Source organism: Panulirus ornatus, chromosome 65 (genome assembly GCF_036320965.1).
Source record: "Panulirus ornatus isolate Po-2019 chromosome 65, ASM3632096v1, whole genome shotgun sequence".
In the NCBI taxonomy this organism is placed as follows: domain Eukaryota; kingdom Metazoa; phylum Arthropoda; class Malacostraca; order Decapoda; family Palinuridae; genus Panulirus; species Panulirus ornatus.
In genome coordinates this window covers 975,435-991,839 of record NC_092288.1, presented here as the reverse complement: position 1 = coordinate 991,839, position 16,405 = coordinate 975,435, and the positions used below count along the sequence as shown (strand labels likewise).

At 39.1% G+C, this 16,405-nt stretch overlaps 1 protein-coding gene across 2 annotated transcripts in view; it reads left to right on the top strand.

The window, feature by feature from the left end:
- Tbc1d22 (TBC1 domain family member 22) overlaps nucleotides 1–10,497 on the top strand; it is a 78,358-nt gene extending 67,861 nt beyond the window's left edge. The window contains exons 10-11 of one of the 2 annotated variants that reach the window (XM_071657909.1): nucleotides 1,050–1,273; nucleotides 6,000–10,497. In XM_071657909.1, the coding sequence (XP_071514010.1) occupies nucleotides 1,050–1,273; nucleotides 6,000–6,137 (362 nt within the window). In that variant the 3' untranslated portion in view covers nucleotides 6,138–10,497. The remainder of the gene's footprint in view (nucleotides 1–1,049; nucleotides 1,274–5,999) is intronic. The other variant, XM_071657910.1, reaches the window with a different exon arrangement.
- The last annotated feature ends 5,908 nt before the right edge of the window (nucleotides 10,498–16,405 follow it).

The following is a 16,405-nucleotide window of genomic DNA, read 5'->3' as shown; positions in this document are numbered from 1 at the left end:
GAAAATTTCTCTCTTTGAGCTGTTAACATGTGGATCCCTTGTCTGTTCTTAAGTTTATGTAACTAGCCTTGTAAGTATGAACACTCTTGACTTACATTTAATGCTTTATGGTTCATTAGCATGTATAGTAAGCACTGGGTGGGACACTGGAACATTTCATAGTGGCAAGCCAGAAACCATTCATTCATCATACCATAATCCACCAATTTTGCTTAATGCCCTTGTACCACTTTCAGCATAAAACATAAAGATTTTATATTATTTCTTGTTTTAGGTCATGATTGGTGAAATTTTCAACACTACGCATTTTGCATAGATGATGCATGACAGACCCTTCTGTAAATTCTTCTTTTATTGTAAAGAATTTCTGCACATGCTTCTTACCACTGAATTCCTTTTAGGCATCATTAATTGCTTTTTTTAAGTGGAAGCCATAATGAGGGTTAAATAAAGCAAATTACATAGGACACTTCCTTAATAAGAGCATACAGCTATAGTTAGGTATTATCCTAATAAACAAGATGGCTGCTAGATGGGTGCAGACAGTGCCTGGACTCAAGAGTGGCATAATTGTCAGCTACCTTAGCTTGCTCTGAACTTTATTTAAAGGCAGTTTTAATTCTGGACGGTTTACTAGGTTCTGGAGCCCCAAATTATTCAGATTTTAAAGCTTTTGACCTATAGAGTTCCAAATTTCAGAGGTCACTTTTTTAGTAGCTTAGTTATATTTTTTATGATATAAGCTTTGCTGCTCATATCATGATAGCAGAAACTGATGTCCTGACAGATGTAATTTATGTTATTGCAATAATGTAACTTACATGAATCTGCTGTAATGATGGATATGATGATACTCTTACAAGAGAAAATACACTACATTGCAGTAATAGACATCAAGGCAGGTTTCTGTGCATCATGACAAAGAAATAGAAATAACAAGTGTTTTATCAAGTGACACAAAAAAAGGCATGGGTATGACAGACGTCATTTCACACCAAATACACGGCACACTGCGGAATCTGATGTGGGTTCTTTCTTTTATCTCCCAGGCAGTCTTCATCAACACCTTGAGAGACATGAGATTGACTACCTCCAGTTTTCCTTCCGCTGGTTTAACAACTTACTGATGCGGGAGATGCCATTGGCATGCACTGTGCGGCTGTGGGACACCTTACATGCTGAGCCCGATGGGTTTTCCCATTTTGTTTTATATGTGTGTGCTGCCTTTCTAAAGTACTTCTCTCAGCATCTCATGGCCCAAAGAGACTTTCAGGTATGTTTTTATAGCTAAATATTAGAATGTTGATATTCCAAATGATCGTGAAATTGACATGTTACAAGCAGAACTCATCTCAGCAACCATACCTTTCTGTCCACAAGTGTGTTGCTGCCCTCTCTCTGTTCTGTGGGTGTTATTTTATTCACTGCTCTTGTGAGCTGCCTGCTTGTGTCACCGCCATCAAGGCTTGGATTCAAGACATGCATTCGTCAGGTACTTCTCATAACTTCACTCTGGAGAATGGCCAATTGAGGATTGACCATCATGATAACTCCTCTTTTGTTTAAACAGCAAAGCTGTGGAATGCTCTTCCTTCTTTGGTCTTTCTTTCTTTGAATAATGTTTCTGTCTTTCCTTCTAACTATAATGTTTATATCATTAAGACTTAGGTCTCCTAACGCCTGCAGAGCCCTGATTACTTTCTGCTTTCTTTTTCTCTTATTTATATTCTTTTCACCTGAGAAGGCCTTGATTGGGCCATGTTTACCCATACCATATAATTACCTATTTGTACTGTTTGGGGAAGGAGTATTACACTTGTGAGGCACCATGTTGTGTACATTCTCTGTCATACAACCCAAATGTATGTATGTATGCTGTCTATATTAATGTCACTGAACGAGAAAAAGGGTTGACTAGCCACATATGCTTCTTCAAGCAAGCAGTGGAATATCATTTATTATCAGGACTGTTGTAGGATAATCAGTATCATTCTTCATGCTTTTTGCTACAAAGCAGAGACGTGTAATGGGTTGCCTTTATATGTGCTCATTGTTATATACCTTATTGTACTTAAACATCCTCATTTTGTTTGCATCTCATGACGTTATGATAAGATATTGACCAGTGAATGTCGGTTAGCGGCAGAGGTGCGTGATGTCTCCATGGTTGTTTAATTTGTTCATGGATTGGATGGTTAGGGAGGTGAATGCAAGAGTTTTGGAGAGAGGGGCAAGTATGCAGTCTTCTGTTCTGGATGAGGGGCTTGGGAAGTGAGTCAGCTGTTTGCTGATGATGCAGCACTGGTGGCTGATTCAGGTGAGAAACTGCAAAAGTTGGTGACTGAGTTTGGTAAAGTGCATGCAAGAAAAAAGTTGAGAGTAAATGTAAATAAGAGCAAGGTTATTAGGTTCAGTAGGGTTGAGGGACAAGTTAATTGGGAGGTAAGTTTGAATGGAGAAAAACTGGAGGAAGTGAAGTGTTTTAGATATCTGGGAGTGGATCTGTCAGCGGATGGAACCATGGAAGCGGAAGTGGATCATAGGGTGGGGGAGGGGGCGAAAATTTTGGGAGCCTTGAAAAATGTGTGGAAGTCGAGAACATTATCTCGGAAAGCAAAAATGGGTATGTTTGAAGGAATAGTGGTTCCAACAATGTTGTATGGTTGCGAGGCGTGGGCTATGGATAGAGTTGTGCGCAGGAGGATGGATGTGCTGGAAATGAGATGTTTGAGGACAATGTGTGGTGTGAGGTGGTTTGATCGAGTAAGTAACGTAAGGGTAAGAGAGATGTGTGGAAATAAAAAGAGCGTGGTTGAGAGAGCAGAAGAGGGTGTTTTGAAATGGTTTGGGCACATGGAGAGAATGAGTGAGGAAAGATTGACCAAGAGGATATATGTGTCGGAGGTGGAGGGAACGAGGAGAAGAGGGAGACCAAATTGGAGGTGGAAAGATGGAGTGAAAAGGATTTTGTGTGATCGGGGCCTGAACATGCAGGAGGGTGAAAGGAGGGCAAGGAATAGAGTGAATTGGAGCGATGTGGTATACAGGGGTTGACGTGCTGTCAGTGGATTGAATCAAGGCATGTGAAGCGTCTGGGGTAAACCATGGAAAGCTGTGTAGGTATGTATATTTGCGTGTGTGGACGTATGTATATACATGTGTATGGGGGGGGTGGGTTGGGCCATTTCTTTCGTCTGTTTCCTTGCGCTACCTCGCAAACGCGGGAGACAGCGACAAAGTATAATAAATAAAAATATAAATAAGTTTGAATGGAGAAAAATGAGGAAGTGAAGTGTTTTAGATATCTGGGAGTGGACTTAGCAGCAGATGGAGCCATGGAAGCAGAAGTGAGTGTCAGGATGGGGGAGGGGTGAAGGTTCTGGGTGCATTGAAGAATGTGTGGAAGGCAAGAACATTATCTCGGAGCAAAAATGGGTATGTTTGAAGGAATAGTGGTTCCAACAATCTTATATGGTTGCAAGACATGGGCTATAGATAGGGCTGTGCAGAGGAGGGTGGATGTGGTGGAAATGAAATGCTTGAGGACAGTATGTGGTGTGAGGTGGTTTGATTGAATAAGTAATGAAAGGGTAAGAGAGATGTGTGGTAATAAAAAGAGTGTGATTGAGAGAACAGAAGACGGTGTATTGAAATGGTTTTGACACATGGAGAGAATGAGTGAGGAAAGATTGACAAAGAGGATATATGTGTCAGAGGTGGACAGAAGAAGGAGAAGCAGGAGACCAAATTGGAGGTGGAAGGATGAAGTGAAAAATATTTTGAGTGATCGGGGCCTGAATATACAGGAGGGTGAAAGGAGTTGAAATGTATATGTATGTATATGGGCGTTTATGTGTATACATGTGTATGTGGGTGGGTTGGGCTATTCCTCATCTGTTTCCTTGCGCTACCTCGCTGATGCAGGAGATGGCGTTGAAGTACGATAAAATAAATAAATAAATATTGACCAGACTTGTATCCCAGATACTGCATATAAAGTTCTACACATAGATAGTATTTCAACGTTAGGGTTCAAGGCCACAAGACCTGTAGAAATGGTATAAGAGGAGGGAAGGATGAAAAGATGAAGAGAATTCCACAGCTTTGCAGTTCAAGGAAAGGAGATATCATAACAGTAAATCCTCACGTGGCTTGCCTCCAAATTGAAACCATGGGGAGCAGCAGCCAGGTACATGCCTTAGTTTTATGCCTTAGTGGCTGGACATATACAGAGGTCACAAGAGCAGTGGCCTTTTCTAGTGATGCATCCCATGATATAAACAGTGGAGACCAAGACTTCATTTGGGCAAATGTTATTCACCACCCTATCAGGCAGGAAGGATATGAACTGATGTGATGCTAAATGTTGGCAGAGTTTTGTTATGCAGCCTGGCAATGGCTTATTACCAATACTCAGTTATTTACAATAAAGTTCATGCTACTGTGCTGTGATATTTTTTGATTTTCACATATGCTGTCCAGAACAGAATTTGGATGGGAGTTGTAATTGTGTTCCTTTTTTTTCAGTGTGAGCTCAGAAAAGTCTATCCAAGTAAAAATCATGACAGAAAGATAGATTAGAAAAATCATTCTTTTTTCAGAGCAAGATTTTATTACAGTTGTATGTTAGTAAGGTATTTTATCTATATCTGTATCTCTGATGCTTGTTCCCAACTGGAACTCCCTCAAGGGGGTGGCCACAGCAATAGTTTCCATAACTAGTGAACTGTAGAATGGCTTATTAGCGTTTAGTGCCTCACCCTTAGCAGGCCACTGGCAGAGTGCAACTGTTGCACAGTTTGCTTAGGCTGCCTAATGTTCCTGCTGACTACTACTACCTTATGCTCCTGCCTAATGTTCCTACCTGCTACTTCTGTCTAATGTCTTCACCTTATGCTCCTACCTACTACTGTTGCTACTTCCATTTTGCTAAAAGGCAGGGCTAGCACATAGTGCTCACTGTATGAAAATCTTGGTTATGAAGAATGAGCTGTGTGAGTTAAAAGTGTTGTTAAGTGTTATGAATGACAAGGAGAGATTGCATGTTTGTGGACAGAATGCTAGTAGTAAGGAAGAAAGAAAAGACACCTATGTAATACAAAGGAGTGCATTATGACAGCCGCTGAATTGCTGGCCCACTACATGTGCGTCACTAACCCTCCCAATACCCAGACAGGTAGTATTAGCAACATACCTGTTTGGTTGTTCCCTGCTTACCATCTACTGCCTACTTGTTAATTAAGTTTTTCAGATATGTCAGAGAAATAAACAGTATCAGACACAACTATCCATCCACTGTAATGGACAAATTTGATTTTTATTTGATGAATATTTTGAGATGGCACTGATTACACATTGCATTGGGGATATATAAGTAAATTGCATGAGGATTATAATGTAAAGTACTCTTACTCTGCTGTTGATACAGTGAAGTTTTTAATTTGAAGCCAGTAAATGCCATCAGGTTGGTTTTCCCATACTATAAATGAATTTTTTTAATTTGATAAATGACAAGAAATGTTTTGCTTGATCAATAGCAGGACATGTTCTTGACTATGGTAAATTTAAAGATTTTATTGCTAAATAAATATTATAAGTTGTAGTTGCTCATTTTGTTGAATTTGTAAGGATTCAAACCCAATGTTCGTTGTGAGTGGGCTGTACACATTAGGTAGCTCCTCTATATGAGACAGGACCATATTAGTGAGTATAAAGTATTCCCTTATATAATTATCCTTTGATAGATTTTCTTTATGTTCACATTTCCTCCAGTGTTACCTTTTAATCTTTCTTCACGTGTTCTAACTCATTTTGCCCTAATATGCTTTTTTAGTCATTCTTTCCATTTCCATTCTCTCTTCCTGTGGAAGTGACAACACTTGGCTCTTTCTCTTTACTTGCCCAAATTACAAAACTCGACCCTTTACTTTTTCATCCATTACCTTCACAGCAGCATTTTATTGCTTGTATGAAATTTTCTACTGACATATTCTTCACAGGGCCTTATGCTGCTACTTCAGAACTTGCCAACCTCCAGCTGGTCTGACAGTGAGATCAGCCTTTTGGTGGCTGAAGCTTTCCGTCTCAAATATATGTTTGCTGATGCACCAAACCATCTTCAGGCTAACAAGAAATGATTCTAGTTTTAAGTGATAGTTAAGAAATCCAGCCAGCTGTTAGCAGCGCCCCGTTGGTGACATTAATTGCATATCACCGACTCCGTGCCAAGTTGCAATAGATCCTGAGAAGTTCAATATTGATGGTTGCCCCATGTTAAATCCACTGATTCTATGGAGATGATGGGAGATCTAGGGAAGAACTTTTGTAGGATACACTAACATTTATATGAAATAAATCTTATTTAACCAGTGAGATAAAGGATGGAGATTGCAGTAAATTGTTACGGAGACTTTGTAACTAGCTCTGCATTTTGGATAATCTGTTAACCTATAGAATTCCTTTTTCTTTCCTTCTGTTTTGTTGTTTTTTTACTTTTTTTATACTTTGTCACTTATGAAAATATTTCAGTGCCCAATGTTTCTGATTTGTTTGGAACAGTATCCACTAAGAGCATTTATGGGCATACTTTGTATGTTGGATTGTGACATTTTCATGTCATAATTCAAATATATATGTATGTACAGGTGAATCTTGATTTTCATATTCATATTGTCCTATTTTGTAGGAAAAACTATAATTTTTGCATTGAATGGAATGATGTCATTGAGAAGGACTCTATTACAATTCTGAAAGCAGATATGTATTGTATCTCAACCAGCCATTGAACATAAAGAATATTGTGACCACTGCAGCTCGTTCTCAATACTTTTATACATAACTTGGATCTCTTGCCCACCATAACTGTTCAATCAGTTCAAGCATCCATGGTTGTTTATCTATGCTGTACAAATGTGTTTTGATGCTGCCTTTATACAATATAAGCAATTTCATTGTTGCTAAACCTGTGATCAGTAGTTTAGGTTTTACCTGATTGAATTGGTTCAAAATAGAATGTATATAGGAAAGAATTAAAATCAACTCATGTCTGTATGACAAAACTTGATGAGATATACATGACTTATTTGAAAAATTAGGGTTTCTGAAGGAATGAGAGGAAGGTGTAAATACTGTACATCTTTTTATGTTGTGTATGTTGTTTCCCTCATTCACAGCAGTTGGCACATACAAGATCCTCAGACATTTAGCATGCCATCTTCAGGCGTTGAAGAGCTAGTGACACAGGTTGTAATGCTTGCCAAAGAAGTGTACTTGTTGCTGTGTGTATGGAACATTTGCCACTTTCAACCATAAAAAAGAAACAGAGATGGATAGTAAAGAGAAGTAGTAGCTAATATGGCTGTGGATTCTTACTTGACGTGGAAGATACCTTGAGTGCACTGAAAGCATACTTTTCTGTTCATATGCTGAATATCATTTCATGTTTTATAGCTGCATGGCTGTTGCAGAGTCTTATTCAGACCCAATAGTATTGTTCACCTTCACAAGATGCAACTCATGCTGGATGCCTGACACTCAGTAATTGAGTTGACTTTCACTCTTATTATATGTTTAGGGTGGCATCATTATGGTCTCATCTCACAATCTTATCTGGTTGTAGAGCATGTATTTTGATCATCTAGGTTATTGTCTTGATCCACAGGAATGATCTTTGTCATTCATAAAGGTCTTAATTTAGTTTTCAGTGCAGGAGACAGCATATATGATATAGATATACAGTTTGTACATACAGGTGAATGGATTTGGCATTTTGAAGAGTTTCATGTCCTACTTTCAGTTGTGTACATTTAAAAACTAAATGCATGATTTTATGTTTACAATATTGATGGATAAAATGTTTACAAAATATGAGACAGTTCTCCCAACATTTGATAGGAATCAAGGCAGCAAGCACATTGTGTACAATATACTGAGCCTAAGTGAGGTTGTGGATTTTAGGGATAAAGAGAGAGTAGGATGATATCTTCAATAAGACATGTTTCATCAATGGGTGTTCAGTGCCTTGTTGCCCAATACCCCTGTTTGGCATTTTCAAGACACAGTACACCAGTAAATTATGCATGTTTTATTGCCAAGATCACCCTTTATGCCTTTTTCACCAGGACACACAACTGGATTTTGGATAGTAATATGATTACCTCACTAACAAATTATGTAAACAGGACATTTTTACCAACAAACATTAGATATCTAGTAGATGAGATTTCTTATATGTCCTCTAAGGTGCAGCATCCTTGATTTATAGCAAGGACATACTGAATGTTTCCTGAGTCATACGGGTTAATGTGTAACCAAGATTAAGTTAGTAATCTCATGTGATACTGATAAGATATTTGATATAACTGGAGATATAAGTGGTTACAGCCAAATCTGAATGTGCATGTTCGTAAGTAGAATACAACATAGACCTCAACTTGTGGAAACAATTAGGAGAAATTGTGTCAAGTATGAAAGTTCATCAAGCAGGCAAGTCAGGATTTCTTGCTTTATGCAGTTTGATTAATCATGTCATAATTTCTCAGATTTTTCTTTTTTGTTGAATCCCAGTAAGTTAAATGTAGATTATGTTGACACTAGAACAATCAGTGTGATTGATCCAGTATATTAAAGAACAGTGTTATTATGGCTGATATAGCAGATGATTACATTGCCTTTTGACTTTTTGGTATTGATTGCTACATTTCAGGCATCATTCATGAATTTCATTAATGAGTTTTATAAATGATTCTTTTAATTGGTTTTAGCAGTGATAGTTTTTACAATAGAATTTTGGTTGAGCTGTTTTCCATTTAAAAACGTAAAAAATCCTTTACAGAAAGTAACTCACACCCACTCACAAAGGTACAAGCAAGACATGATTCCTAACTGATAAGTATTCCATACGATGACTCTGCCATAGCACAGCAAAACTTTTTAATGTATCACTTCTTCACGTAATGGATGCACAAGGACTGTTGGATTGCTTAACAGGAGATGGTGCTATATGAGACTGCCAAAAATGGTCAGGTACAGTATTTTATGACTGACATATGTTATATATAGGTGCAAAGAGCATTATATTTTTTAGGTGTGTGGCATCTATAAACAAATATTTGAAACATGGCCCTTTATGTTGATTCTTGTAGTAAAATGAAATGGTAACGGCTATCTTTGAAACAACCAAGGCAATGGAAGTTTTGACATCTTCAATAAGGAAGTGATCATTCAGTTGTATGCTTTGTCTTCTTCCCAGCATGTGCCCTTGACTTACATGCACAATGTGGACTGTGCATTATAAGGCAAAAGTGTTTACAGGTTTTATCAAGGGAAATATAGTATGAGTGTTATCTTTTTTGAGATAATGTACAGTGTCTGCAAAAGGAAAAAAAACTGTCCACCCCATATTTTCAAATTAAATACACAGCTTAAGATCATAATAGATATAAGCATGTGACTCTCAGTGAAATCATCATCCATTTGGTTGTTGAGACCAGTATATATAATGATGTGAGCACCAGCAACCTGTTTCATTGTGCTTCAGACTATCTTGAGGGAAAGTTTTAGCTGTATTTTTCCCACAAGCACTTCTAGATGATTGTCTCTTGCCTTTCTAAGGAGGAGAAAGCTAGAATTCTTCCTTGGAAGCAAGAAAATGTGGATGTGTGCGAGATTTCTATTTGCAGTGGGTACTCAGAATGCACGATAAGTCGGCTTCTTTTTGCAACACCTCATCAGTGCCTCACCTCATTATGAGATTAAGACCTAGTGGACCTAAAGTACTTCAGGGACCTTGCCAATTCCATAACCAGACATCCTCAAATGGTAATCAAGAAAAAAGAAGAGATGACAAAGTACTCAATGTTAATGACATTGCTTTTGAAAATGTATGTGGATGCGAACAAGGATTTTTTGAGGACACTGTACAGTTTAGGCATGCTTAATTAACTTGTTTAAGGGTGATGCATTATTTGGCTGTAATGAAAGACTGTACATTAACATTTTCCAGTGAGAACTGACCCATAAAATTTTTTCAACTTTTTTTTCTTTGAAGAACTGAATAGTATTGATTTTTTTTTATGTGATCTGTGAAGGACAGTACTGTGTAATACTGTTTAGAAGTTTTAGTAAACTTTGCAGCATATTAATAACTATTAAATGTTCTTTGGAGGACCATAGAGAATATCAGTGCTTGCATATGGTGCTTATTGCTGTGTCTGATATGGACAGTTTACTTGATACCACTGAAGTTCTCTGGTACATTTTTAACATGTACAGCTCATGTAGAATGTTTTGGACATTGATAGGAAGAAGTTGAGACAGTTATTGAGGCATATAAATCCATGGCAAGGATCATGATAGCAGTGGAAGAGTCAGTCTATTAACTGAATGATTGTGGTAATGTATAAATGTACTCCATTGACAACTTATCTTGGTTTCCTATGTCTGTCGGTGATATGTTCTCCATTTCCTGTGTATTCATACATAAAGAATTTTATACAATTGCTTTATTATTTCATTGCATATTGATGGCATTAATTTACATAGTTTATTTAAATTCTTAAACCTGATTGAATTTCCTGCCTTATGGAGGTAGAACCAGGTATAGATGAATAAATGGTCTCATTTATACACATCTAATCTCAACCTGTTGCGTATAATGCAGATACCAGAGTCTGTCAACAGCCAAGTCCAGCATTGTTTGCCTGACTACTTTATAAACATGTTTCAACCCATTAATAGGATTTTGCCATCTATCTATTACCTATATCTCTGATGCCTGTTCCCTCCAGGAACTCCCATCAAGGGTGTGGCCAAGGCAAAAGAGTCTCCAACTATCCCTGTCCTTACATACCTCCCTTGCATACACCATTCTATATTTTCTTTTCCCATTTCTCTCCCTCCAATACTTTTCCACTATTTCCCCATGTCACAGGTGGTCTTCTTCTCAAACCAACCCCTTTAATTGTACTATCATACTCTCCTTGCAAAACCCGCGCCTTGCATTCTTTCCACATGCCCAAACCACCTCAAAGTGTTATGTTAAACTTACTCTACCACTCCACAATTCATTCCCTTCCATACCAAATCTCTCAATACACTCCCACCTCATTACTTTCTTCATTCAATTAAGTCATACCACATATTCCTTGCATGTAACTCATTTCCACAGCCTGGATTCCTGACCCCTGTGGTTTATCCCATGTCCATGTTTAGGCTGCATTCCAAATCCAGCAGAGCCACCCTATTCCTTTCCTTTGCACTCACGGCCCAAGATTCATCCATTCAAAACTGTAAAGACTGATATACCTTCAAACATGCCCACCTTTATTCTTACAAATATGGACCTTTCCTAGCTAACACCCTTTTGCTCTTAAATGACAGGAAATTCCATCATCATGTGAGCAGTTATGAAAGAAAATTCCTTTATGAATTGATAGACTGGCATGCAAAAGGCCTATTACATGCTTTTCAAATGGCTATTCCCTTTTGTGTTTCACTAACAATATTTTTTTTTCCTCTCTCTCTCCAGTCACAGACAAAAGTTCACATCAAGCCCAGGCCTTACCTAAAGTATAGAGAGGGTTATGAAAAGGAAAAAGAGACGGAAAAATATTTACGAATTTTGGACGAAATCAAAACCTATCTTTTAAATGTGCCAGGTCACAGTTATGGGGAAGGACATGAGAAGGGAGAGAGTTCTAAAGCTATGCAGTGTAGGGAAAGAAATTCTCAAAACAGCCCATCCTTGAATGCCAACAGTAATCATAAGATGCAGCAGCTTACCAAGTATTGTCTGGTCTACCTAGGTAGGGGCACATAAGCAGCCAGCTATCAGAAGCAAAAACCAAAGTAATATCTATAAAAGAGGGAAAGTGAACCAACATTGCGGCGTAGGACAAGAGGGTCATGCTTGGAAGTTAGCCTGGGAGAATTCATAATTCAGACCGCTTTCGACTCGGCTCTGTCAAGTGAGGATGCAGAGCTAGAACCACCCCAGATGTCAGAGCAGTACTCCATATAAGGATGAATCAATCCTTTGTATAAACAGAGCAACTGATCAGAAAAGAAGTTTCATCATCTAAATAGGACATTCAGTTTCATAGAGGCAGACTTCCTGTAATGTACAGTTTCTAAGAAGAGGAGGATGTTACAGTAATACCAAGTATGGTCACTGAGTCAAGAGGAGGAACTACAGAACTGTTAAAGGAAAGACAACAGTTGTGAGCTTTCGAGAAAGATGGGAAGAAACTGGGGTCCTGGAGGCATTACACTTAATTAGATTTTGTCTTCCCCATTGAGATATCCTATCCAAATTTATTGAGGGAGCTGAGTCAAGATGAGATGTAGATCAAATTAGAGAAGATGAAGCAGATTTGAAGGATGTGGGTGAATGCAGTATTGAATCATCAGAGTATGAGTGCATTTGATTATTTGTGGAAGAGAAAAATCATTGAAAAAAAGGAGAAAAAGTGTATGAGGCAGGAAAGAACATTGAGGCACCTCACTGGTGATGGAGAAAAGCAGGGAGGCTGATCCATCAACAACCAGAGAAATAGATTGGCCAAAGAGAAAGCTAGATGTGAGGAGCAAAGTAAGGAAGGGAAGCCCAAAGAGGGGAGCCTAGAGATGAGACCCTTATGTTATACCCTGTCAAAAGTTTTGGATGTGTTAAAGGGCAACTACACATGACTCCTCAAAATCTTTTAGGGATGATGACCAGACATTAATAAGACAAGAAAGAAAATCATCAGTGAATCTCACCGTACAGAGGCCAAACTAACGATCAGAGAGAAGGCTGTGAGTTTCGAGGTGTCTTTGGATATGGGAGTAGGGGAGAGATTCAAAGAATTTGGAAATGGTACATGTCAAAGCGGTAGGACGATAGTTAGAGGGGTCAGAACGGTTGCCCTTCATAGGGATGGGATGTGGCAATGCATGCTTCTAAGGACAAGAAATAGTTTTGGTTTTTAAAAAGAAATGAAGCAGATGAGCAAGCACAAGCTTAAGTTCAGAGGCACACTCTTTCAGTACATGGGGATTGATTCCATCAGGACAATAAGCCTCGCTGGTGTCCTAAGAGAAGTGCTTTTTGTAGAGTGTGAAAAGGGATTATGGGGAGGGGCATATTACTAATAAGAAGAGCATCTGAGGGTGAAGGAATGTTAAGAGTCATCTAAGGTGGAACTTGAGGAGAAATGGGAACCAAAGAGCATTGCGCTACCTATGGGAGGGACAGTTATAGTACTGTCAGAACGGAAAAGTGAAGGAAAGGTAGAGCAACATAAGCTGTTAGAGATGCTCTTAGCTAACGACAAGAAAGACCTATCAGTGGATGATGAAGAGATTATCACACTTCCTTTGAATAAAGAAATGCTTTGCGTGATGGATAACATGCTTACAAAGATTATGGGCTGTGATAAAAGCTAAATGGAAGTCAGAGGAAGGAGAGTTTTCCAAGTCCGATAAGCCTGATCCCTTGCCTGAATGGCCTTGGAATGAGACTGGAAAAAGAGGTTGTCTTGGAGGAAGCGGGGATAAATGCTTCAATTTCCACAAGAATAACCTCTGCTATGCATTTGGTGGAGATGGAAGCATCACCACATAAGAGACAGTAATTCAACCATGGAAAGTAAAAAAAGAAGTTACATAAGTTATTCTGGTTAGCTTTGTTGAGGTGCTAGAATTTACATTAGAAAGGGCTGCTGGAGGGAAGGTGCTGTTAAAATAGACACATTTGTGAGAATCTGATCAGATGAACCAATTGAAGATGAGCTTGTGTAGTTACAACAAGATAGCCAAGTGATTAGAGCCCTTTTATGTATGTCCACTTGCCACACATCTCACCAGGACACTTAACCAATGTCTATCTATATACCTTGAAAAACTGCCACTCTTAGACACCTGCCACTCCTTTATCACTGCCTTAATTTCCTGTACTCTCACTCTGAATCATTCTACAGTCACTATCTCCTAATATCTGCACACAGGCCACTTTTTCAGCTTTGCCCACTTTCACTACAGAGGCTGCTTGACTTATACAAGAGTTATATTTCTGATAACGATGTGTAAGCTGAAATTTCCACGTTGAAAAACCATATAAATTCACCCCAAATCCCATCACCCAAAATAGTTAAGCCTCCTCTGCACTATATGGATGTCTGTTTTCTATTGCTATCGTATGCCGCACACTGCATTGTACTTGCTCACCTCAACACTTACAGTACCCTTAAACTCTAGACTGCAACAACTACTACACTTAAAACTCCATCACACTGGGCAATAGAAATATGGGAAAGAAATTGCTAACCACAAAAAAGAAACATGAAAAATTATTACACTATAAAAAATTATTTTTTATTTATTTATTTTGCTTTGTCGCTGTCTCCCGCGTTTGCGAGGTAGCGCAAGGAAACAGACGAAAGAAATGGCCCAACCCACCCCCATACACATGTATATACATACACGTCCACACACAAATATACATACCTATACATCTCAATGTACACATATATATACACACACAGACACATACATATATACCTATGCACACAATTCACACTGTCTGCCTTTACTCATTCCCATCGCCACCTCGCCACACATGGAATACCATCCCCCTCCCCCCTCATGTGTGCGAGGTAGCGCAAGGAAAAGACAACAAAGGCCCCATTCATTCACACTCAGTCTCTAGCTGTCATGCAATAATGCCTGAAACCACAGCTCCCTTTCCACATCCAGGCCCCACACAACTTTCCATGGTTTACCCCAGATGCTTCACATGCCCTGATTCAATCCACTGACAGCACGTCAACCCCGGTATACCACATCGATCCAATTCACTCTATTCCTTGCCCTCCTTTCACCCTCCTGCATGTTCAGGCCCCGATCACTCAAAATCTTTTTCACTCCATCTTTCCACCTCCAATTTGGTCTCCCACTTCTCCTCGTTCCCTCCACCTCCGACACATATATCCTCTTGTTCAATCTTTTCTCACTCATTCTCTCCATGTGCCCAAACCATTTCAAAACACCCTCTTCTGCTCTCTCAACCACGCTCTTTTTATTTCCACACATCTCTCTTACCCTTACATTACTTACTCGATCAAACCACCTCACACCACACATTGTCCTCAAACATCTCATTTCCAGCACATCCACCCTCCTGCACACAACTCTATCCATAGCCCACGCCTCGCAACCATGCAACATTGTTGGAACCACTATTCCTTCAAACATACTCATTTTTGCTTTCCGAGATAATGTTCTCGACTTCCAAACATTCTTCAAGGCTCCCAGGATTTTCGCCCCCTCCCCCACCCTATGATTCACTTCTGCTTCCATAGTTCCATCTGCTGCCAGATCCACTCCCAGATATCTAAAACACTTTACTTCCTCTGATGACGCAGAGACTTACCACTTACTTTAACATTATAGAAACCACCAAAGCCTTAAATCTACTGAACCATGCATGGCTAGCAAAAAATTACAGTACTTTCCTTCATCTTCAAAGGGACAATGAGCCTTTGCTTGTATCACCATCTGTGGTGCACGACACTGTCCTTCAGAATTGTGTTCACTGTTGAGATAATTAGCCCAAGCTCATGGAAGATGGAAGAAAGTTTTTCCCACCTTCAATCTTCATTATAACTTTCATTTTCATCTGTAAATCAGTCACTTTACATTTGCAAGGAGGTCTTCTACTCTTATAATCACGATCATTTGCCAGTCATTATGAGTTATACATAAAAGCAATAATTACATTAAAAGTTTGTGTAAGAGGCATGCCTTGAAGGGAAGAGACTGTCCTCCTAATGCATTCTTGCCATATTCCTCCACAAGTGCAACTTAGCATTACCATTACTTAAAAAATTTCCAGGACTCAAAAGATATTGTATTTGAGTTGATGAATTTACATAAAGTTGATAAGTAATATGGAGTCATGTATGAGGCTCTGCTATCAGAGGAGAGCACAGTGATGCTTTGTCACATTACCTGGATACAAAACCATCTATTGGAGGCAGATGCAAGACAAACACCAAGTTGTTAAAGAGGTCAAGAGGAGGTGCAGGAATTTCTACAAGTTGCTTAAAGGTAGCAGAGTCCCTCATTTTGATGGCACCACTGGGGCTGAATCCATCAGCCTGGATCCCACATTCCACCAAACGCTGACGGTGATGGATGAAGCGCCATTTAGCAGCCTCCCAGCCTATGCTGGGGTTTGTCCACAGCCTCTCTGCCAGTGCTGACCCACGAGGCCACAACTGACACACAAATCCATAATTAGCACAGAATGTCATAGACATTTAAAATACCTATACTGTATTCAAATTTTATATGCAGCATAAGACAGACTTTTGGATGTTAATGTGCTGAGGGGTCCAACTGGAGGGATGTCTGATCATTATCTTGT